General features: G+C 52.8%; 3 protein-coding genes across 4 annotated transcripts in view; 1 reads left to right on the forward strand and 2 right to left on the reverse strand.

Moving 5' to 3' along the window:
- Positions 1 to 1,907, reverse strand: part of Bmp1 (bone morphogenetic protein 1) — a 45,568-nt gene extending 43,661 nt beyond the window's left edge. Inside the window, exon 1 of one of the 2 annotated variants that reach the window (XM_075948997.1) lies at positions 1,512 to 1,907. In XM_075948997.1, coding sequence (XP_075805112.1) covers positions 1,512 to 1,677 — 166 coding nt within the window. In that variant the 5' untranslated portion in view covers positions 1,678 to 1,907. The remainder of the gene's footprint in view (positions 1 to 1,511) is intronic. The other variant, XM_075948999.1, reaches the window with a different exon arrangement.
- Positions 1,908 to 2,577: 670 nt separating this feature from the next.
- Positions 2,578 to 13,195, reverse strand: Sftpc (surfactant protein C). Its single transcript, XM_075949461.1, has 7 exons — positions 13,089 to 13,195; positions 5,488 to 5,576; positions 4,237 to 4,395; positions 3,748 to 3,870; positions 3,430 to 3,540; positions 2,946 to 3,096; positions 2,578 to 2,739 (listed from the first exon to the last, which is right to left on the reverse strand). Exons 2-6 carry the CDS (start codon positions 5,527 to 5,529, stop codon positions 2,956 to 2,958), a joined length of 576 nt encoding a protein of 191 aa, XP_075805576.1. The 5' UTR covers positions 5,530 to 5,576; positions 13,089 to 13,195; the 3' UTR covers positions 2,578 to 2,739; positions 2,946 to 2,955.
- Lgi3 (leucine rich repeat LGI family member 3) lies at positions 12,382 to 19,321 on the forward strand. Its single transcript, XM_075949460.1, has 8 exons — positions 12,382 to 12,986; positions 13,797 to 13,868; positions 14,504 to 14,575; positions 14,908 to 14,979; positions 15,087 to 15,158; positions 15,995 to 16,164; positions 16,307 to 16,471; positions 17,271 to 19,321. The coding sequence occupies exons 1-8, from the start codon at positions 12,790 to 12,792 to the stop codon at positions 18,086 to 18,088; spliced, it is 1,638 nt and encodes a 545-aa protein (XP_075805575.1). The 5' UTR covers positions 12,382 to 12,789; the 3' UTR covers positions 18,089 to 19,321.
- Positions 19,322 to 21,521: the final 2,200 nt, after the last annotated feature.

Raw genomic sequence — 21,521 nt, forward strand, 5'->3', positions numbered from 1 at the left:
AAAGGCTAACCATTTATTTAGTGCTTACTGTATGCTAGTAATAAAGATTTGTATGTGTTCTCAGATGCAGACCTTACCACCAGCCCTATGAAGAGATATAGTGTCAGCTCTTGTTTTACTAATGAGAAAACCGAAGTTCAGAGACTATGCTTAGCTCCCGGGACCTAATGAGTCCCTCAGAGTCCATGCCCTGCTCATTCTTCCTCCTGCCCATCCACCACACACAATGAGATGGAGACAGCTAATGTCCTGGTTTACCCACAGCCCATCAGACATGGAGGAGCAAGCACTGAGGGTTTGGCTTGTCCTGACCACGCTAAAATGGTCCTTATCCACCCAAGGGTAAAGTTGGAACAAGGAGAGGGGATAGATCAAGACTCCTATGGTCAGAACTATAGCTGCCTGTCCCAAGACTCTGTGTTCACTTCCTTTCCTTGTGTCCCTGTTCCTGGCTCTAGCTCTTCACAGACAGGCTGAAGTTAGAAGCAGGAAGTTGAGGAAAAGTTGTGACATCTTGTCCCCAGTATATTCCAGGCAGCCTGCTCAGGGATATCAATCAGGCCAATGGCCTGCGTGCCTGGTATCTGGTCACTCCAGGGGACCACGGTTGTCCTCATGGACAAAGATCTCACACACACACACACACACACACACACACACACACACACACACATACACACACACACACACACACACACACGAAGCCCTGACCTTGACTAATTAGTCTCAGGTGTCTGTAGGGTGAGAGAGCTGATAGAGAATATCCGAGTTCTCTTTGTGTGTGTGGCTCATTTGCTATCCCAACTTGGCTCTGGCAGAGCTCTCCTGGCACCCAGGAGCACAGGTAAGTCTTTCCCCAGCCTGGTTTCTCTGACTTTGACAGCTGTCTCCTGAGTGGCCGGAGGGCTGCTGCAGCTAGTTAGAAGCACAGAATTGCCCACGAAAGAGGATCTCACGAAACCCCCTGAAAAACTTTCTCCTTCTACTGGGCTGAGTATCCGGGAAGTGTATTCCTTTGGAGCTGCAGGCCTTCTGGGCATCAAACCAGACAGATGTGTAGCACTATGGCAAACAGACAAGCGGGCAAACACCAATATTCCACAAAGCCGGAGGGATAGCGGAGAAGGGAAAAGAACACACACACACACTCACTCACTCTCAGAGTTTGGCCAGTAAAGTTTCCCTGTGGAGAAAAAGCCGCCTTGCCAGCGGGATTCGCTGAGACCCAGGGAGATTTCCCCAGGAATCCTCTTCGAAGGCAAGCAGCAGCCGCAGCAGTTTCCACAAACAGCAGCAAAACTTCAGTCCTAAAAGTCCCCCAAACTTCCCCCTCCCTTTCTCCCTCGGTCTTTTGTTCCCCCACTGCATTGCCAACCAAGCAGCTCCCAGCTTCCCACACTGGACTGTCCTCCTCCAACCCCAACCCCTACCCCTGCCCGGCTCGCAGCCTCGATCCCGGCCTGCTCACTCTCGGCTCCCGTGCGCCCCTGGGGGAACCGGGGGTCGCTCACCCGCCTTGCAGGGGTCTTTGTAGTTGAGGAGCTCCGGGGCGTCCTCCTCGCCCAGGTCGTAGGTGTAGTCGGCCAAGTCCAGCGGCCGCCCGGCGCGCGGGAGCAGCAGCAGCAGTAGCACCGGCAGCGACAGCAGCGGCAGCGGCAGGCGGGCCACGCCGGGCATGCTGGCGGGCAGCGGTGGCGGTCGCGCCCGGACGCGGGAGCGGGGCGACGGGGAAGGGAGCGCTGGAGGCGAAGGGGAGGTGCTCTCCCCCCGCGGCCACCTCTTCCCGTCCCGTTTCCTGTCTCCCGCCCCCCGCTCGGCCCGGCTCGCTCCAGCCCTGGGCTCCGGCGTCCCCTCGCCCTCGGCTCGGTCGCTCCCTTTCTTTTTTTTTTCCGCCGCCCTCCCACTCCCCCCCCCCTTTTTAGGGAAATGAGCTCGCTGGAGGGCGGGTTTTCGACCAGCTCGGCCCCCCTCGGGGCCGGGACCGTGCTTGGCCCGGCCGGGAAGCGCGCCAGCCGGGCGGGGAGGGCGAGAGTAGCGCCGCCCGCCCCGGAGGGGGATCGGCTGCCTGGGGCCGGGGCCGGGGAGGGGGCGCGGGCCCGGGATGCCCGGAGGCACGGCTCCCGCAAGGGGCCCCCTAGTGGCGGCTGTCCCGCGCCGGGCGGAGTGCCTCGGGGCACGGGACACGCTGTCAGGTCCGTTCCTGCGGTCCCTGGATCAGCGGTCGTTCCCTCAGCCTGAGAATCCAGTCTGTCTGTGTCAGACCTGCTCTCTCGCTTCTTGCTGTCTCTCTGTCTTGCTGTCTCTCTGCCTGTCTCTGTCGCTGTCCTTCCCTGTGGACACACCGCTGGAGGGCGCCTAACACCCGTGTATGGCACCTAGGTCTCGTCCCCCTATCCCTGCTTTTTGCCCTCTTCTACACTACCTGGGGTAGGAATAAATCCCCAACACTCTTAGAAAGAATGTGGCAAAGCGCCCCAACTCCACCAAAACCCTCTCCTTCTCAGAACGGCTCCCGTCAGGAACGGAGCTGAAAAACTGGGAAAGAAAAGAAATGTCACCCTTTGTTTTTCAGTCAGGTTGCTTTATTGTTTTGTGGTAGGAGCCCCCTGGCCGGTAGGAGACACTTTTCCTCTACTGGCTTCTACCCTCTCCTGTCGGGCATGAACAGGAGCAGCTTCCTGCTTGTCTGCAAAAGACCCTTTGCTGCCGGTCTTTCCTGTTCCCATACGGCCACCGACCCTGTGAAGCAAAGAACTGATGTTTATCACGTGAAGGAGGGGGACTGAGGAGCCATCGGCTTGATTCCAATGTGGGCTGTGTCTTTGAGCCTGCTATCCTGAGCGCCCCAGACCACTGACTTCTAGAGATCCCTATTCTGCTGACAATGCAGGCAGCCCAAGCCCTCCCAATGTTGCTCCGGCATCCTGAAAGGAACCGCTGCTCACCTGAGGAGTCCTAGATATAGTACAGTGGTAGCTCTCCACACAAGGTGCTCACAGCAAGGCCTAAGAAAGTCAGGTCTCTCCCGGAAGTCTCGGAACCCGTATCACGCCCTTCCTCCCCGTCCAGCTTTGAGGTGGTTGCTGAGGGCTTGGCCTGGGAAGAGCACCTATGTTTAATCTCACCTGTGGTCCTTATTGTGGGATACTAGGCTGGTCAGGCCAACTCTCTGAGACTCAGTTTCCTCACCAATACAAAGGAACTGGGCTGGAACCAAAGGCCCATAGGTGGTGTCTTAGCTCAGCCAAGGCCACCAAGTTAGTGGCAGGCCAGCTGACAGCTGGGGAAGGTGTGATGCAGGGGACTGTAGCAAGAATACAGCTGGCCCAGGGGAATCAATGCCGTAAGATAGCTCTCACCATCATTTTAAATATCTCTCTCCCCAGCCTTTGGAGGGAGACAGCTCACTCCCTTCACTCACATACCCACCTGGAAGTTCTGGAATTTTCTAGTAAAAGCCTCGAGACTGGGGATGCTCTCTGGAGCCATCTTCATGATGTAGCAGTAGGTTCCCGGAGCTGGCTTATAGGCAGTCACGAGCTAGGCATGTAACACTGGAGGTCATTCACGAAGGTCCCTTGCCTTGCTTACTCCCCAACCCCGAATGGCCATGGGAGACACATACAAGTCAATGATTCGAGCATCCAAGGGGAGGCAGCCAGGCACAGAATGGGGAGAGACCTCTGGGAAAGGTGGTACGACTGGGCAGTTCCAGTAAATTCATAGTAGTCCCTCAGGCACACTCACCCGCTGATAGTCATACACAACAATGCCGGTGGGACCAACGGAGAAGGTGGCAATGGTGTCCATGTGCTCACTCAGGGCTAGGCGCTTCTGCGCTTCCGGTGCTCCAATGCTCATCTCAAGGACCTAGGGAGATGTGTCAGAGTGCCGCCTGGCATTCCTCCTTCTTCTCTCAGCCTCTTGGTACCCATATCTGCCCTGAGCCCAGCCTCTTGGTACCCATATCTATCCAGAACGAGCCCTCTGTTCAAATACAATTCCTCCTTTTCTGAGATCTAAGAAAGGCTAAACATAGCATGTGTTGCAGAGACTGGTGGTTATCACACTGCAAGGCAGGGGCTGGAGGAAAACCATCTATGCTGGACTGCTACCCCATCTCTGCTTGTGTCACCCAAGCTATGCCCTTGTTTGCCCACTCCCTTCTCCTCCTCTCCAGCAGCTGCCCATCTCACCCAACCCGCTGTCTGACATGGCCAGCCCAGGCCTGCTCACCATTTCGGTATGTTTCTGACTCATGTGAAGGCCCATAAGCAGGGCCCCTACAATCACCACAACAACAAGGACCACCACCACAACCACGATGAGAAGGCGTTTGAGATGCACGGGGCAACAGGGGATGCGGAACTGGCTTCTGGGACCTGCTGAGTAATCCTGAGGAAGTGGGGGAAGCAGAGAGACAAGCAGGCAGTTGAGAGGATGCTCACTCCTCTCCCTGTACAAACCAAACACCCTCTCATGCCCCTTTAGGCTATGACTATACAGGGAAGGGCTGGGGAGATCACAGAAGGCTTTGGGGAAGGTGGTTGGATTCTAACAAACCAATAGATACTTAGAAAGTTAGAAGTAAAATCTAGGTTTGGAAGGAGCCAAGAGAACCACTTAGCAGTTCCATCTTCTGTTTTCCCAAGGCTCCTGGCACCTCAAACATAGCCAGCTTTTTGTTCCCTCCAAGGATCCAGGGAGCACCATCTCCACACCTTTATGTAGCCTCCCTTTTTTCCTTCTGTTCCTTCCTCCTCTGCCTGGTGAGTGCCTGTATATTCTTCCTAGTCAGTGCATGTATCATCTTTATATTCTTACATTTATGTGTGTGTGTGTGAAACTCAGAGACAATGTCTCTCCTTCCATCATATGAGGTCCAAAGATTAAACCCAGGCCATCACATTTGGTACCAAGCCCTCCTGTCTGCGGAACCATTTCTCCTTCTTTCTTTCTTTGTTTCTTTCTTTGCTTCTTTCTTTGTTTCTTTCTTTCTTTCTATTTTATTTATTTACTTATTGAGATCATATCTTTGACCCAGGCTGCCTTCCAGCTCCTTACATATCTAAAGATGACCCTGAATGATTACCTTGCTTACACTCCCAAATGGCGTGCATCCCATGCCTGTGTCGTCCTGGGGACTGAACCCAGGACCCGTGTTTGCAAGGCCCTCTACCCACTGGTCTATATCCCAGCCTCGTGAGCCATTTTCTCTGTGATGCTTCCTGTGATCTCCTGATTACTTGGTGACTCTATCACCGTTCTTCACAGGCCTTTCTGTTGAGCCCTCTGGTGACTCTCAACTCCTTTATACAGGAATTCATGGCTGCCATGCCTGTCTCTGCCAGGGACTTTTAATGATCAATCCCAAACTAATTGACTATATGAGTCTAGAAGATGAAAAAAGCCTATCGAGGATGGAACAGGCAAGCCCAGTACACTCTGTACACACACACACACACACACACACACACACACACTCACCGGTGGACTCTCCATCAAGACCTCTTTGCTACCCACGTCCATCTTTGTAGGCTCTCTCCCCTTCTCATCTCTCTGGTGTGACTGGTGTCCTATATATATCATCAGAGAGAGAGAGAGAGAGGACAGAGGTGAAGGACTGGGTCTCCTGCATGCCAGCCAAGTCCTTGGCTTTGAAGCTTGTTTGTTCCTGGCTTTTCAGAGCCTCGGCCCTGATAAGCCAGCTGCAAGAGCCCCCAAGGGCCCTTGGCCTAGGCACATGAATCCTCTTGGCCCCAACAAGAGCAAACCTGGGTGAGGTGAGCAAACTCACCCTCAGGCCACCTGCTCCTCTCACCGTGGGTGTCTTTCTGGCATGTCTGCCTCTCTTGCTGGCACCTGCCCCTGCAGCCCTGTGGCTTCTCTTCTTTTGACAAGGCCAAACCTTTCCTGCCGTAGCCAAGAATCTGGCCATCCCTTTCCACCGGCTCAGACTCTAGCTCCACTTAGATCTACCTAAGATCTAGATCTACTAGACTAGTGCCTACCAGGGGAACAGGATCTGGGACAGCAGCTGGGGGGTCCATTAGTGTGCTTTCTTAGACAGGGTCGGATTCCTCTTTACCCAACCTCCCATGCAGGCTTTCCCTCACCTCGGATTTGCTCCAGTCATTTTCCTCATTCTGGTAACCCCGTCCCCGCTGCTGGGAAACTCTTCCCCATAGGTGATTCCATAGGTGATGAGTCCTGTTTTTTGTTTGTTTGTTCATTTGTTTGTTTTTATTTTCAAGACAGGGTTTCTCTGTAGTTTTTTGGTGCCTGTCCTGGAACTAGCTCTTGTAGACCAGGCTGGCCTCGAACTCACAAAGATCCTCCTGCCTCTGCCTCCCGAGTGCTGGGATTAAAGGCGTGTGCCACCACTGCCCGGCTGATGAGTCCTATTTTTGCACAAGGCTTGTTTGCAAGTTGAACACTCTGAGGGCTTATTCCAGGCCTTACTCTTTGCCTTCCATTGCTGAGGATCAAACTTAGGATCATGTGAGTATGTTTAGGAAGCCTTTTACCACTGAACTACGATCCTAGCCCCTGGCATTTTCTTAAGCCGAGATGACCTTGCACAGGACTGAGTGTGATCCCCATCAGCCACCTCTGCCCTTCTACCACTCTATCTGCCATTCCAATCTCCTTTTTATATCTTCTAAATGTGCCCGACGTGGTTTAACCAAATCTCATTCACTTTCATGACTTCCTCCTTCTCCCCTCTCCTTGCCTTCTCTCTTTCCCCAAATTCTCTCTCCTGTTCCTAGGGTACTAAGTCATATCTACCAGTGACTTAGGATTGGCTGTACCCTTTCAACTTGGCCTTGGCTATATGCCTTCAATTCCCTTTTAAAGATTTATTCATCTTTATTTTATTTTTGCCTGCATGTTTGCCTGTGCACTACCTGCAAGCCTGGTGTCACAGAGGCCAGAAAAGGACATTGGATCTTTTGGAGTTGGAATCACAGGCAGTTGTGAGCCTCCATGTGGAAGAATAGCCAATGCTCATAACTACTGAGCCTTCTCTCTAACCCTCAAATTCCCTTGCAGTTGTTGGTCAGGTGGTCTTGAAACACCTTTGCACCTCTTAACTTTTACCAGTGTGTAAGCCAGAGCCCAGCACTTCCCTGTATTGTGACCTGACACCCTTGTTCACCTACACAGCTGCCCCTTCTGTCTCCCAGATTGCTTGCAGGACTCCTCTTGGACACAGCAAACCCACAAGTGTGCAAGTCCATTGTACAAAATAGACTGAAGAAGTTACACACACTTGCATACTCTCGTGTATGCTTTAAAAAATGCCTTTGAGGCCGGGCGGAGGTGGCGCACGCCTTTAATCCCAGCACTCCGGAGGCAGAGGCAGGCGGATCTCTGTGAGTTCAAGGCCAGCCTGGTCTACAAGAGCTAGTTTCGGGACAGGAACCAAAAAGCTACAGAGAAACCCTGTCTCGAAAATCCCAAAAAAAAAAAAAAGAAAAGAAAAAGAAATAAAATAAAAAATGCCTTTGAGTAACCAACAACTCTTTTTTTTTTTTTTTTTTTTTTTTGGTTTTTCGAGACAGGGTTTCTCTGTGGTTTTGGAGCCTGTCCTGGAACTAGCTCTGTAGACCAGGCTGGCCTTGAACTCACAGAGATCCGCCTGCCTCTGCCTCCCGAGTGCTGGGATTAAAGGCGTGCGCCACCATCGCCCGGCTCCAACAACTCTTTAATTTGACTTTAGACCCCCCTCCCCAACAAGAAAGAATCATAGAATCAGGAGCAGGAAGTTTGCTGTGAGGCTTTGACTTTGTTTCCGAGTAATTCCAAAAGCTACACACATCAAGTCTCACCAACATTACCACCCAAACATGAGTTAAACAAGGGTGCCACCAACAAATGCACCAAACAGGATGGGGAAAGCCCACAAGGCCTAAATCCTACACAAAAAGCTACGGGCAACCGAGGAAAGCTGGGGGGCAGTCAGAGAGATGGCCTTCTTCGGAGAAGGACACACCAATTTGTTTTCCAGCGCCAAATGATCAGCCTTGAAAATATACATACAGTATCAAAACTACAAATACGGAAAAACAATTTAAATCTTTCCAAAGAAATTGTTTTTGAGATTTATGTTTCACTTGCATGTGTATCTATGCACCACGTGCATGCAGGGCCTGTGGAGGCCATAGGAAGAGTCGGATTCCCTGGAGGTGGAGTCACAGACCTTTGTAAACTGCCTTACTTAGGTGTGGGGGATTGAACTCTGATCCTCTGCAAGAGCCATCTCTCCAGTCCCTTGTTTTTATTTTGAGACAGCCTTATTTTCTGCTCAGGTTGGCCGGGAACTGGTGGCGATCCTCTTGGCTTCACTTCCTGAGGGCAAGATTACAGCCATGAGCCACCACGCTCAGCTCCATCTACTGTCGAATTGGTGAAGACCAAACCTAGAGATGCAGAGAGCCAGCCTTATTGGACTTTGAAAGGTCAGCCAGCTTCCTAGCCCGGGCCCCAGGCTCCTTAGCACCTTGCCCTTCCCTTTGATCATGAGCTGGCCCCCTTCTCTCCAGCCCTGACAACCTCCCCTGTCCCCCAAGGATTTCCTCTCCAGCTGAAGGACCTCCTCTCAAGGTTGTACAACTGCATGGCATCTGAAATGAGAGCTCTTGAGACATTTAGTGGAGAGAAAAGGAAGGAAATGTTTGCTCCCACCATCCTCCACGCCCCTCTAACTACCTCCTTAAATATTTGCCTAAGCCTCCCAGGGCCCAGCAAAGGGTCTTAGAGTGAGTGGAAGGGGAGGGCTGAGGGAAGGAAAGGAGGGGAAAGCCAGTGTGCTCTCCCCTTGGTGGTGTGCAGGTGACAGATGTAAAAGACGCCTGCCTGCACTACCAACCTCCCTGCCCATTCCCCCCAGGCTCCCACTCCTACCCTGGGTTGTCCTGGAAACCTTGTGATTGATGTCTGACTCACACACACTGGGCCTGAGCCAGGTGGGCAGCAGGGCAGCAGGAGAGCCAAGACGAACTGCGGGCATCTTGGGGTCCCTGTGGGCATGTGGGGGAGCAGTGTCTAGTTGTGGTACTTATTCTGAACAGGAGCTACAGTTGGGGCTTGCTATCATCACGAAGTGTGGAGAGAAGAGCTCTGTGTTCTCCCAGGTCCTCAGTCTCCCCTGAAGGCTGCCCTTAGGCTGGGTTCTCACAGCATTATGACTTGGAAACAAGAGTAACAACTTGGTTTTGTCAGTTTGGGGTCTGGGAAAAGCTGCTGGACAACTTCTCTGAGTGAATTGCAGATGTTTTTCAACTCCTAGTAGGGGTCTTGGGTTCCTTGGAAAGAAGGGAGGATGATGGGGAGAGATGGATTGGGGAAGGAGGGAAGGTGTCTCTTCAGCTAGGCAGACACAGCCCTCAACCTTGCTCCCCAGACCAGCCCTGGGGTGCAGCCTGTACAGCCTTCTTTATTTGCGTTCACTGATGCTAGTCCTTACGGTAGATACCACTCTTCCTAAAAAGCCGAAAAGTCAACGGCACCTGCTCTGTGACCCCTCCATCCTTGCCCCAGACTCTGAAATCCTTTCACTGCCACCCCCCCCCCCACACAACTTACCTGCCATTCAGTACACACCATGTTAACTGGAGTCAGCTATAAAAGCTGGGAGGAAGGCTGTCACCATGTCTTCCCAAACGGAGGGAAGTGAATATGTTTTCTTTGTGTTTCTGTGAACCCGTCACAGGGCAAGGAGCAAGCACACAGCCCATACGTGATCATATGCAACCATAAGACTGTTAGGCAATGCCGGGTGGTGGTGGCGCATGCCTTTAAACTCAGGAGGCAGAGGCAGGTGGATCTCTGTGAGTTCGAGGCCAGCCTGGTCTACATGAGCTAGTTCCAGGACTGGCTCCAAAGCTACAGAGAAACCCTGGAAACCCTGTCTCAAAAAACAAAAACAAAAAAAAATACTGTTAGCCAACACAAGCAGGTTCCTTCTGTAAGTCCTTCGGTACATGAGGTCTGTGTTTCCCCTAGAAGCTCTGGAACCCACAGGAAGTACTGTTTTCTAGACTTTACTGTGTTCATCTCTAAAACGGGACTGCTGCCACCTGTCTCGTCCCCCCCCCCCCCGCTAAGCTGTCCTGACATGCCAATGACTTCATGGGTATAGAAGGCCAGTCGTCATCAGTATCATCTACTTCATCCACAGGGGCCTTTCACTGACTAAGCCTAGGATCCAGACTCCTCCCCCTCGTCTCTGGGTTGCCCTCGGTAACAACTGCGGGTAGTGGAAAGCCTCACAGTGGCCACTATCCCTTTCCCGCTCCCAGCCCCTCAGCTGCACGGTCCAGGACAAGATTCACTCTGGCCTTTGTGTGTTGGGCAAAGCCGTGCCAGGGACGAGTGGGGATGGCTGTCCAGCTGCCCCAGCCAACCTCCCTACCCCTCCTTGCTCCTTTCCCTCAAGCTGGCATGCACAAGGCAGATGGACAGCTGGACCAGCAGAGACCAGTGGGAGTCAAAAGGCAGAAGTATCTCAGTCTGGAGGAACAGCCTGGGGGACTTTAACTCAGAGCAGGGATTTCCCCTGATGGTGAAAGCAGGCCAGCTTGAGAAGATGCCTTTTTTTCTTAGATGAGGTCTCCCTATATGGCCAGGTTGGCTTTGAACTCTTGATCTTCTTGCCCTTAGCCTCCCTCTAGAGCAGCTGTTCTCAACCTATGGGTTGAGACCCCCTTGGGGATCAAAGGACACTTTCACAGGGGTCACATACCAGATATCCTGCGGATCAGATATTTGCATTAGGATTCAAAAACAGTAGCAAAATTATAGTTATGAGGTAGCAACAAAAATAATTTTATGGTTGGGGGTCACTACAACATGAGAAACTGTATTAAAGGGTTGCATCGTTAGGAAGATTGAGAACCACTGCTCTAGCGTGTTTGGATACAGGCATGCACTACTATACCTGATTGGCTCGCATACCTCTTTGTTTTGTTTTTGAGACAAAGTCCCAAGTATCCCAGGCTAAGCTCAAACATGATATAGAGCTGAAAATAACCTTGAAATTCTCTTTTTCCTACCTGCCAAGTGCTGGGATTATAGCCATACATCTTTATACCCTTAAAAAATGTGGGTCTGGCCAGGCGGTGGTGGCGCACGCCTTTAATCCCAGCACTCGGGAGGCGGGAGGCAGAGGCAGGCGGATCTCTGGAAGTTCGAGGCCAGCCTGGTCTACAAGAGCTAGTTCCAGGACAGGATCCAAAAGCTACAAAGAAACCCTGTTTCGAAAAAACCAAAAAAATGGTGGTCTGGAGATTGAACCCCATTAATACCAAACACTAAGAACTGACAGCCCTAACCCCATGCTGGGGGCTCGAACCCAGGGCCTTGTACATGCTCCCACTGAATCATATTCCCAGACATCTACATCTTTAACAAAATTTATTGCATTTATTATTTATTTAGGGATGTACTTATTGCATTTATTATTTATTATTATCATGCCTTGGCATGCATGTGGCGATCAGAGGACAACTTTCACAATTTAGTTTTCTCCTTCCCCTGTGGGGGCCCTTGGGATTGAACTCAGGTCATTGGGCTTGGTGACAACTTGCTGGGCTGTCTTGCCAACCCATATGCCTTTGCCTTTTAAAACAAAAATAGCTGTAGAAAGAAGTGTTGCTGTTATATTTTTGCAAATCCCTTTAGTCTGAGGTTTCATAAAAGACTTGCCATATAGCTCTGGAAAATTCCAGAGTGTTTTTATGACAGCATGCAAGTGAAAAAGACAAATAATGTCCTTCTTAGGTAGAGTGTGTTGACCTCAAGACTCTGCGGAAGGTTCTCAAGGAGCTTTGGACTTCTAAAGTTTCCCTTTGAAGGGCACTGGTGGAGAAGGGTTGTTGTGAACTTGAAGTTGGAGTTCTGAACCTAAGGCTACACTTTCCTTATCTGTAGAAGGAAATTAATGTCCTTTCCCATCAAAGGGCCAGCCAATTAACCATGTCAAGTACAGGGTAGAGATACAGAGTTTGGCTTCTTTTCCCTTTCTCGTGGCCTCAGCTTCCTTGTTGATAAAACAAAGACCTGAGCTGGAGCACATCCAAGGTGCTACCAGCTCCATCGGATTGCGGTGGTGAGGTGTGTGAAACGTTCCCGGATTCCACACTTCCTACTCCAGAGTCAGCGGCTACCTTTCCCTTTTCAGCTCATAGGCACAAGGGCACACTCTGTTCCTCAGCTGATGCAAACACGCTCGCACCCTCAAGCTCCCAATCTCTCATGCCAACCTGGATGTACGTGAGTCACTTGCGACATACCCCTGAATTCTACGCCCCCTCACAGCCAAGACATCCACACAGGTGCATGTAGGTCTACAGATCCATGTGCACCCGGGCATAGGCACATTCTCATACAAATGCACTCGCTACACACACAGCCCTGGAGATCAGACACAGAGGCTGGTGGCTTGGTAGGGCACGCTGCGGACGGGTGCTACCACTCCATCCTTTGGCTGTTCTCCCGCGGGCGCCCGGCCTGGGCCTCCCCGCTCCGCCCCCGCGCGCGCCCCCGCCGCCCGCGCCGCAGTCCGCGTCCACCAACCCCGGCAGCCGGTAGTTGCGGTCCCAGTTCCGCGCAGCGCTTCCGAGCTTAAAGGACTGCAGCCAGCGCCTGAGGTCAGGAGGAATAGGTGGCGCCTAGGGTGCGGGTCGCCCAGAGCTGCGGCAGCCCGGAGGTGGAAGCTCCCGAGAGGAGCAGAGCAGCCTGCAGGGAGCAGCGGGGCGCCGGCATAGGGGAGACCCTGTAGGAGGCATGGCCGGGCTACGAGCCAGGCTGGGCCCTGGGCGCAGGCTACTGGTGCTGAGTTTTTGTCTAATGCTACAAGCCAGTGCCAAGAAGCCTTCTAAGACGCCCCCCTGCCCACCCAGCTGCTCCTGCACCAGGGACACCGCCTTCTGCGTGGACTCTAAGGCAGTGCCCAAGAACCTGCCTTCAGAGGTCATCTCCCTGTGAGTGTGTACATAGCCTTGGGGGCAGGAGGGGGGAGGGAAGGAGGGCACCGAGGGCTCTGGAAGAGTGAAACCCTGTTCCTCTTTTCAGAGGATACAGACCTGGAGCACTCCCCGGGGTTCCTCCTAACTGGGGACTTTCAGGCCCCAGTCTGCAGAGAGCTCTGCAATCTTACAGCATCCATAGCTCGGGAAAACCAGAGTTCATGGCCAAGAATGAATCATCACCAGTAGTGTAATGAGACCTACTAAGTGTGGGTTGGAGGGAGTGACTACGTGGAGCTTGTGGGCCCCTCCCTGTGAGGTCACACCAAGGGCAGAAAGCAGGAGGACTGATGGCATCAGGGGGAGGGGTGACAAGTGAGATGGCCCTCGTGGTATCTTGGCACGGGCCAGACTCCTGCCCCTGGGTCTGCTGTTCTGCACACAGCTGGGCCAGCCTCACTTGCAGCAACTGGCCCACGGCCCCCGCCCCTTGCCTGTGGGACTGGAGAGGCTGCCAGGTCCCACATCTGCCCCATCCCTCAGCAGCACCAACACGTTGTGGGTGTTGGATAATGGCAATGGTGATGGTAATGGAACCTGCTTGGTTGACTGAGAGGGAAGGGGAGCCTTGGGGCCACTGGTGCTCCTGGAAGCAGCAGGGGAGAAAAACGGTGAAGGAGGGCATTGAGTTGGGAAGTGAAGGACAGATACAGGTGGGGCCTAGGGCTGCTGAGAACAGAAGCCACTGGCTGCCCTGTCGACCTCTGTGCCCAGTACAGGTCCTTCAGATGCTTACCCTGTATTGACTCCTGTGTTCCTTTGCAGGACCCTGGTGAATGCTGCGTTCTCAGAGATCCAAGATGGAGCCTTCTCCCACCTGCCACTGTTACAGTTCTTGTATGGATGGCCTTGTGGAAGGGCGGGTGGGGATGTGCTAGAGTCAGATAGATGCTGAGCTTGTGGGAGAGTAGGTGGACGTAGTGTTTGAAAATGCAGATGCCCTGCTAGAAAATGCTGCAGAAGGTGGAGTGGCCTGGGGTCAGGAGGCCAGTCAGCAAGGGAACTGCACACAGAAGCCAAGAATGTGGGATGTAGAACACAGATTTGGCTGCTCTGGAGACCCCAGGGAATTGGGTGTAAGGGCTTGGGCCAGCGCCAAAGACTAGGTGCTTCAAGGGAGGGGGTCCTCTTAGATACAGATAACTCCAGGGATCAGCGTTTGGGAAGCATGGTGGACAGCTGTCTGCCCAGAGCTAGAGTGGGTTGCCCGGAGGGTGAGAAGACAGGAAGAGGAGATGCTATGGAGGTGGGCCAGGAGCCAAGTTACCAGGGCAACATTGCCTCCCATCATATTTAGGAGCAAATGGGGAGCTTGTGATATGGAAAACAAGTTCACACCTGGTCTTGCTGTCCAGGGGGTCCTGAGGTTTGGAGGAAGGGCAGACAGATCTCGAGGAAGCTCAAGGGTGGGGCAGTGGGCATGGGCAGCAGGCACACCCTTGCAAGTTCTAATTCCACCTTTGTCTCCCCAGGTTACTCAACTCCAACAAGTTCACGCTCATTGGAGACAATGCCTTCATAGGACTGTCGCACCTGCAGTACCTGTGTGTGGGAGGGAAGGGTCAACGGCAGGGTAGAAGGAGGGAGCCCTGGCCTGAGCCGGCTGAGGGGAAGTGCTGTGAATGAGAAGGCAGCTTGGAGTGGGATGGGAGGGAAGAGCCCTTGAGGCTCCCGACAGCAGGGTGGAGCAGAAGGCCATCTCACCCATGCCTAACACCCTGTCACTACTGCTGTGTTGTTACTGCATGCTATAGAAGCCTGTCTCTGGCTCCTGGGCTGGGCTCTGGCCTCAGATGTAAGAAAATCAGTGCCCGGGGGGGGGGGGGGGTGTCTTTGATTCTGAACGGCAACTAAGGCAGGTTCTTATTTTCTCCAGCTTCATCGAGAACAATGACATCTGGGCACTTTCCAAGTTTACCTTTCGAGGACTCAAGTCCTTGACACACCTGTGAGTACCTGATACCTGTGCCCACATGCGATTGGGACCCATGTGTCCCCTGGATTTCCCTGGATCTTGGTCATGGTTTTTAGGTGACCCTGGGGTCTTTCTTGCAGCTCACTGGCCAACAATAACCTGCAGACACTGCCCAGAGACATCTTTCGTCCCCTGGACATCCTGAGTGACTTGTAAGGCCCAAATCCTGCCTCTTCCCACAGTGCCACAGAGGGCATACCCCTGGAGGGTGTACAGTGGGAGCCAGAATTAGGGTGATCAGAGACTGGAAGGGGGTTAGGTTTGGAGACTTTGAGAAGATGGGGTAGTTAGCTATAGCTGAGAGCCTTCCAAATTGGGGCTCTTCAAGTCTCCATAGTCCTCCTCAAATGTATATTAGATATGTATGGAAGACTTGTGTTGTTTTTAATGTATGGTTGATTTGAATTAACAGTAAAGAACTCTAGCATGTCTGCAGTCATTTGCCATTGTTTATATAAAAGAGGGAGAGGGAGAGAGAGAGAGAGAGAGAGAGAGAGAAGCTCCTGAATTCTGTCAAGGTTGGAGGAATAGGGAAGCAACATGAAATGGGATAGGTTGGCCACTGCAAAAGGTGCCTGGCTATCAGGACCAACTTTATAGGCCTGTAATCTCAGACACTCGGGAGGCCGAGCAGGAGGATCACAAGCAGTAAAATTTTGTCTTATGATTAGAAAGTAAAAGTAGCGCTGGTGATTTGGAGCACTTGCCTAGAATATGCAAGGCCCTGGCTCCAATCCCCAGAGTCACAAAATTTAAATTACAAGTTTAAAAACAAACAAACAAACAAACAAACAAACAAAAAAAGGCGCCTGGTCAGGTAGGTAAGCAAACAGGGCCTAGGCTCAGCCAGCACGCCTTTGAGCACGCCTTTGACCATGCCTGTGCTGTGGGGACTCTGAGCCGTTCCCAGCAGTTTCTGAAGGCCAAGGAGGCTGCTGGGCAGAGCAGCTGAGGCTCTCCCCTTCTGTGTCCCTCCCTCCCAATCCAGAGACCTCCGGGGCAATGCCCTTAACTGTGACTGCAAGGTGAAGTGGCTGGTGGAGTGGCTGGCACACACCAACACCACCGTGGCCCCCATCTACTGTGCCAGCCCGCCCCGCTTCCAGGAGCACAAGGTGCAAGACTTGCCCCTTCGGGAGTTCGACTGCATCACCACCGGTAGGATGGACCTGGCCTCTGACTGAAGGCCGCCCAGCTGGGCACGCCCAGCTTCTGTAGCCACGTCCCAGCTGCCGCCCAGCGGGCTAGTGCCTTTTTCCTTTGTGTGGATCCCACCCACCTGTGCCTCTTGTCCCTGTAGATTTCGTCCTCTACCAGACTCTGTCCTTCCCCGCGGTGTCAGCGGAACCCTTCCTTTACTCCAGCGACCTCTATGTGGCACTGGCCCAGCCGGGTGCCAGCGCCTGCACCATCCTGAAGTGGGACTACGTGGAACGGCAGCTCCGAGACTATGATAGAATTCCAGGTAGCTGCCTGTGACCTACCTGCCTGTGCTGGGCCTATCCAGGGGAAGGTGGCAGAAGGCTCTCTTGTCCAGCTCCAGTCAATTCCTAAAGGAAGAAGGATGGATGACATCTTTTTTTCTGCCCCTAAAAATTTTACTGGGTTTGAGAAAGGCCAGTAGCTACAAAATAGTATTGATAGAATGCACGCCTTTAACCCCAGTGCTTGGGAAGCAAAGAAGGTGGGTCTCTATGAGTTCAAGGTCAGCCAGGGCAAGTTCACGGTCAGCCAGAGAGACTCCACTTCAAAAAAATAAGTAAATTCAATACTGAGAGCTAGGGATGAAGCTCAGTGGGTAGAGTGCTTACCTAGCACGTACAAAGTCCTGGACTAATGATGGTTCACACCGATAATCCCAGCGTTTGAGAGGTGAAGGGGAAATATGAAGAATTCAAAACCAGACTTGACTATACAGCGAGACCCTGTCTCAGAGGGAAAATACAAACAAAACAAATCAAAGCTTGCTGGGTATGATGGCTCACACTTGTAATCCCAGCACTTGGGAGGTAGAGAAAGAAAATCATTGCAAGTTCAAGACCAGACTGGTCTGTATCATAAGGCCCAGGTCAGCCAGGGCTTCCCTGAATCCACAAATAAACAAAACCAATTATGGACCCTGAGTCCTGGGTGGGGCTGTGCTGGGAGTGGGATTCTTAGCAGATCTCAGCAGTGGGGCATGTTTGGATGTTGATCTTTCGTTTGGGTGAGAAAGGGGGGAGCTATTTGACGCTGACTGATTCCACATGCCTCTGTCCCGGCAGCCCCCTCAGCTGTGCACTGCAAGCCGATGGTGGTGGACGGCCAGCTCTACGTCATCGTGGCCCAGCTGTTTGGTGGCTCGTACATTTACCACTGGGACCCCAACACCACACGTTTCACCAAGCTGCAGGACATCGACCCCCAGCGCGTGCGCAAGCCCAATGACCTGGAAGCCTTCCGCATTGATGGTGATTGGTACTTTGCCGTGGCTGACAGCTCCAAGGCGGGCGCCACTAGCCTCTACCGCTGGCACCAGAATGGCTTCTATTCCCACCAGGCCCTGCACGCCTGGCACCGCGACACTGACCTGGAGTTTGTTGACGGTGAGGGCAAGCCGCGGCTGATCGTGTCCAGCAGTTCTCAAGCCCCCGTCATCTATCAGTGGAGTCGTTCTCAGAAGCAGTTTGTGGCGCAGGGAGAGGTGACTCAAGTGCCTGACGCCCAGGCCGTGAAACACTTTCGTGCTGGCCGCGACAGCTACCTGTGTCTTAGTCGCTACATCGGTGACTCCAAGATCCTGCGCTGGGAGGGTACCCGTTTCTCTGAGGTGCAGGCTCTCCCCTCCCGGGGTTCGCTGGCCCTCCAGCCCTTCCTGGTAGGTGGCCACCGCTACCTGGCACTGGGCAGTGACTTCTCCTTCACGCAGATTTACCAGTGGGACGAGGGCCGACAGAAGTTTGTACGGTTCCAGGAGCTGGCCGTACAGGCCCCTCGGGCCTTCTGCTATATGCCTGCTGGAGATGCCCAGCTGCTCCTGGCCCCCAGTTTCAAGGGACAAACACTGGTGTACCGACATGTCGTGGTGGATCTCAGTGCCTAGAAGGAAGTTAAGTCCTTTGGGTTCCTCAGGGTGGCGCTGTAAGATGGGTGGAAACCTCTGTGAGCAACTTGTGGCTCCAAGCGAAGTCACATGTGGCTGACCTATATCTGTGCCCCCTCACACATACACACAGAAGTGGGCCTGGGCACAGACCCGGGAAGCCATCCCCATTACTGTAATCAACACCTATGTATGCACCAGGCACCCAGAGTTCAGGTTCTCCTCTATGCGTACATCCTTATCTACAGTGCCCCCATGCTCTGCTCCCTCGCTAAGTGTGTCTGAGCCACGCAACGGGTGTAGGAACAGGTGAACCATGGCCTTTTCTTCTCGGCTTAGCCTTCTGCCCCCCTGGCCTTTCCTGTGGATGCTCGAGGTGTCCATGTGCCTGTTTGGCATCCACAGTTGCAGCCTCTCTCCAGGTGTGCCCACGCCATGCTCCTTCTGCATGCACCCGTGGACAGTGTTGGACATCCTGGGTTACATACCTGTGCATACCGGGCCACACCCTTCTTTCCATATATGCACATGTCTGGGAGTGTGCACACGTGTAGACTGGGTGCTAAGAAAACAGGCTTCTCTGCTGTCGCCTAGCCTAGCCGCTCTTCTTGGAAGGTGCCTTACAGCACCGACACCTCCTCCGCTCACTCCAGTGTGCCCCCCATGTGGCTGCTGACGATAATAACAGTAAGCATGGCCGTGGCCTCCTGGGGACAAAGCGCCTTCATCCTGAAGCAATAACAGCAACAGAGGCAACAGCAACTGGGTTCTTCGTGGTGCAGGATACCTTGCTTCTCACTAGAGTTTTCTTCCCTGACTCAGTCCCAGCTCGCCTGGACAGAGGTGGGAAGGCTTTCCCTGGGTAGCGATTGCTTTTTCAAGATGGGGCCATCTTCTCTCGGGCCCCACCTTGGGGATGTGGACCCTGAATTGTGACTGCTCCTGAGAGTGCCTGAGCCACTTGTGTGAATGCCAGGCACATGTTGGGGCCCCTGGCACCTCTCCATCCCATGGAGACGCCCCTGGAAGTGTGACTCGGTGGGGGCTGGATGAGGGTGGAAAGAAGGGCGCCTGGGAATCAGGCTTCTGCTGCCCTCTGCTGTCCACTGGAAACAGCGGCCCAGAAGCAGGAAATGGCCGGATTGAGAGGATTTCTTGGGGCCGACACCTTGAGGCACCTGGGGGCAATGCTATTCCCTTGCTTCAAATAAAAAGTTCCACCCTACCGCTAGCTATCAGGTGTCCTCAGGGTGTGTTATTAGGAACAGAGCCAGGGTTGTGTACCTGTTCCTGCTACACACAGGGACCTCACCAGCTTCTAGGTCCTCTTCCTCTTGGCTCCTTTCCCTCGGAGCAATGGGTATTGACAAGGTCAGCTGACACTAGGGTCAGGAGTTCATGGTGATGCCATTTGCCATTCAGGTGTTGGGCAGTGTGATGAGTCTCCTCCACCTGGGTCTGACTCACAGCCCAGTGCAGTACAGGCCTGCTGCCTGCTAAGACCTAGGTCTATCCCTTTGTCAGGAGGACGTTAAGCAACAAAGCAAAGACGTGGTCAGCCCTCAACAACCCTGTCTTCTACCATCTCCTCCCTGAACTCCCCACTGGGCAAATATCTGCCATTATCATGGCCCCCCACCAAGCTGAGGCACCCTGGAGTCCTAGGTAACGTCTCGGTCCTTCTTCTTCCCACTTTTAACCAGCTACCAATTCTCTATCTCTGAGGGTTTCCAAATGAGCATTCTTTTTTCCCCTTACCCCGCTACAGCCTTTATCCAGCTCTGTCCTCATTACTATAGTCTCCAGGTCCCTCCTGCCAGCCTGTTTCTTAGATCCTTCTGGTCCAGCCTTCCTGAAACATCTCTCCATTATGTCATCTGCTACCCAGGAGCCTGCTTTGGCTCCCTGCTCTTCTGAAAACAAACCCGTGGCTTTGTGCCTGACATCGAGCTCCTCCGGTCTTGGTGCCAGCAGATGCAGCGGCATCGTCCCTTTCCTGCCTGCTGCCATTCTGTCTATTCCTGAGACTACAGTAAGAACCTCTCGCGAAGGGAGAGGGGGAAGAGAGCATTAGGCAGGACCAGGGCGAAAGCGATGACCAGGCTCACTGGGGAATGTGGAGCATCTTGGGGAAGGCACATAGCTCTGTGCTGCAAAACTGCCATGCTCCATTGCGGGACTTCCCCCTTTGTCATTCCTTTCCACCCAGCCCTGGATCTTATGTGAAAAGAAACAGGGAAAGGGGCAGAAATGGTAGATATAACAATAACTCCAGCTGTGGGGTGCTGGAGTGTGTGACCCCTCCCCAAACATACACACACACACACACACGCCCCTTCCCTTCTCCTTCTTCCCACCTGTTTTTCCATGGCCCCTTTCAGCTCTCACATGTCATGTGTATGTCTGTCTTAGGGTGTCTGTTGCTGTGAAGAGACACATGACACCATGGCAAATCCTTTTGTTTGTTTGTTTGTTTGGGGTGCTGTTTTTTTTTTCGAGACACGGGGAGTTTCTTTGTGTAGCTTTGGAGTCTTTCCTGGAACTCACTCTGTAGATCAGGCTAGCCTCAAATTCAGAAATCCACATGCTCTGCCTCCTGAGTGCTGGGATTAAAGGTGTGTGCCACCACCACCAGAACACCATGGCAAATCTTATTAAAACAAAACAAAACAAACAAACAAGCAAAAAACCTACTTAACTGGGGCTGGCTTACAGTTCAGAGGTTTAGTCCATTATCAGCATGGTGGGAAGTGTGGTGCCATGCAGGCAGACATGATGCTGGAGAAGGAGCTGAGAGTTCTACATCCAGATCTGCAGGCAGTGGAGAAGGAAGAGACACGGGGCCTGACTTGTGCTTCTGAAACCTCAAAGCCCACCCCCTAGTGACACATTTCCTCTGACAAGGCCACACCCCCTCATCCTTCTCAAGCAATGCCATTCCCTGATGACTAAACCTTCACATGTATGAGCCTCTGGGGGCGTTCCTGTTCAAACCACACAATGCCCATGAGTACCACATATCACTGATCTGTCCCAAGGGGAGGGACCTAGGTCTGAGAGCATGCATCATCAGCATACTCTGAATGCCACAGTCTGGACCACACATGCGCAGACATGGGCTCTATCATTTTGCTTGGTGTCAGCTATTTCCCCGAACCTCAAATCCGGCAAAGCAGATTAGCAAACCTACTTTGTAGAGCCCTGTTTCCGTTCACTTCCTGAGGAAAGGTGGCAAATGGCGTTCGGTCACTTTGCCTCTGTGTGCCTCAGTTTCCTCATCTTCAGAGTGGGTCTGATGATGCCTTGCCAACAGGGCTAACTACCATGGGATAGACGAGTGCCTGCGAGGCCCAGCTTACCTCTCATGAGATTTACATGCATTAGACACAGATGGATGCTTGTTGGTCCCTTTGAAGAATGTACCTGGTACATA

The sequence above is a fragment of the Microtus pennsylvanicus genome, chromosome 15 (genome assembly GCF_037038515.1).
Source record: "Microtus pennsylvanicus isolate mMicPen1 chromosome 15, mMicPen1.hap1, whole genome shotgun sequence".
Taxonomy (NCBI): domain Eukaryota; kingdom Metazoa; phylum Chordata; class Mammalia; order Rodentia; family Cricetidae; genus Microtus; species Microtus pennsylvanicus.

Excerpts from the sequence above, each read along its gene's own strand:
- Sftpc (XM_075949461.1), bottom strand. The coding sequence starts at position 5,529 with ATGGACGTGGGTAGCAAAGAGGTCTTGATGGAGAGTCCACCG. Across the intron at positions 3,871-4,236 it reads GTCAGAAACATACCGAAATG|GTCCTTGAGATGAGCATTGG; the intron begins GTGAGCAGGCCT and ends ACATCTCCCTAG. Across the intron at positions 3,097-3,429 it reads GAAAATTCCAGAACTTCCAG|GCCAAGCCCTCAGCAACCAC; the intron begins GTGGGTATGTGA and ends TGCTCTTCCCAG.
- Lgi3 (XM_075949460.1), top strand. The coding sequence starts at position 12,790 with ATGGCCGGGCTACGAGCCAGGCTGGGCCCTGGGCGCAGGCTACTGGTG. Across the intron at positions 12,987-13,796 it reads CCTTCAGAGGTCATCTCCCT|GACCCTGGTGAATGCTGCGT; the intron begins GTGAGTGTGTAC and ends GTTCCTTTGCAG. Across the intron at positions 13,869-14,503 it reads CTGCCACTGTTACAGTTCTT|GTTACTCAACTCCAACAAGT; the intron begins GTATGGATGGCC and ends TTGTCTCCCCAG.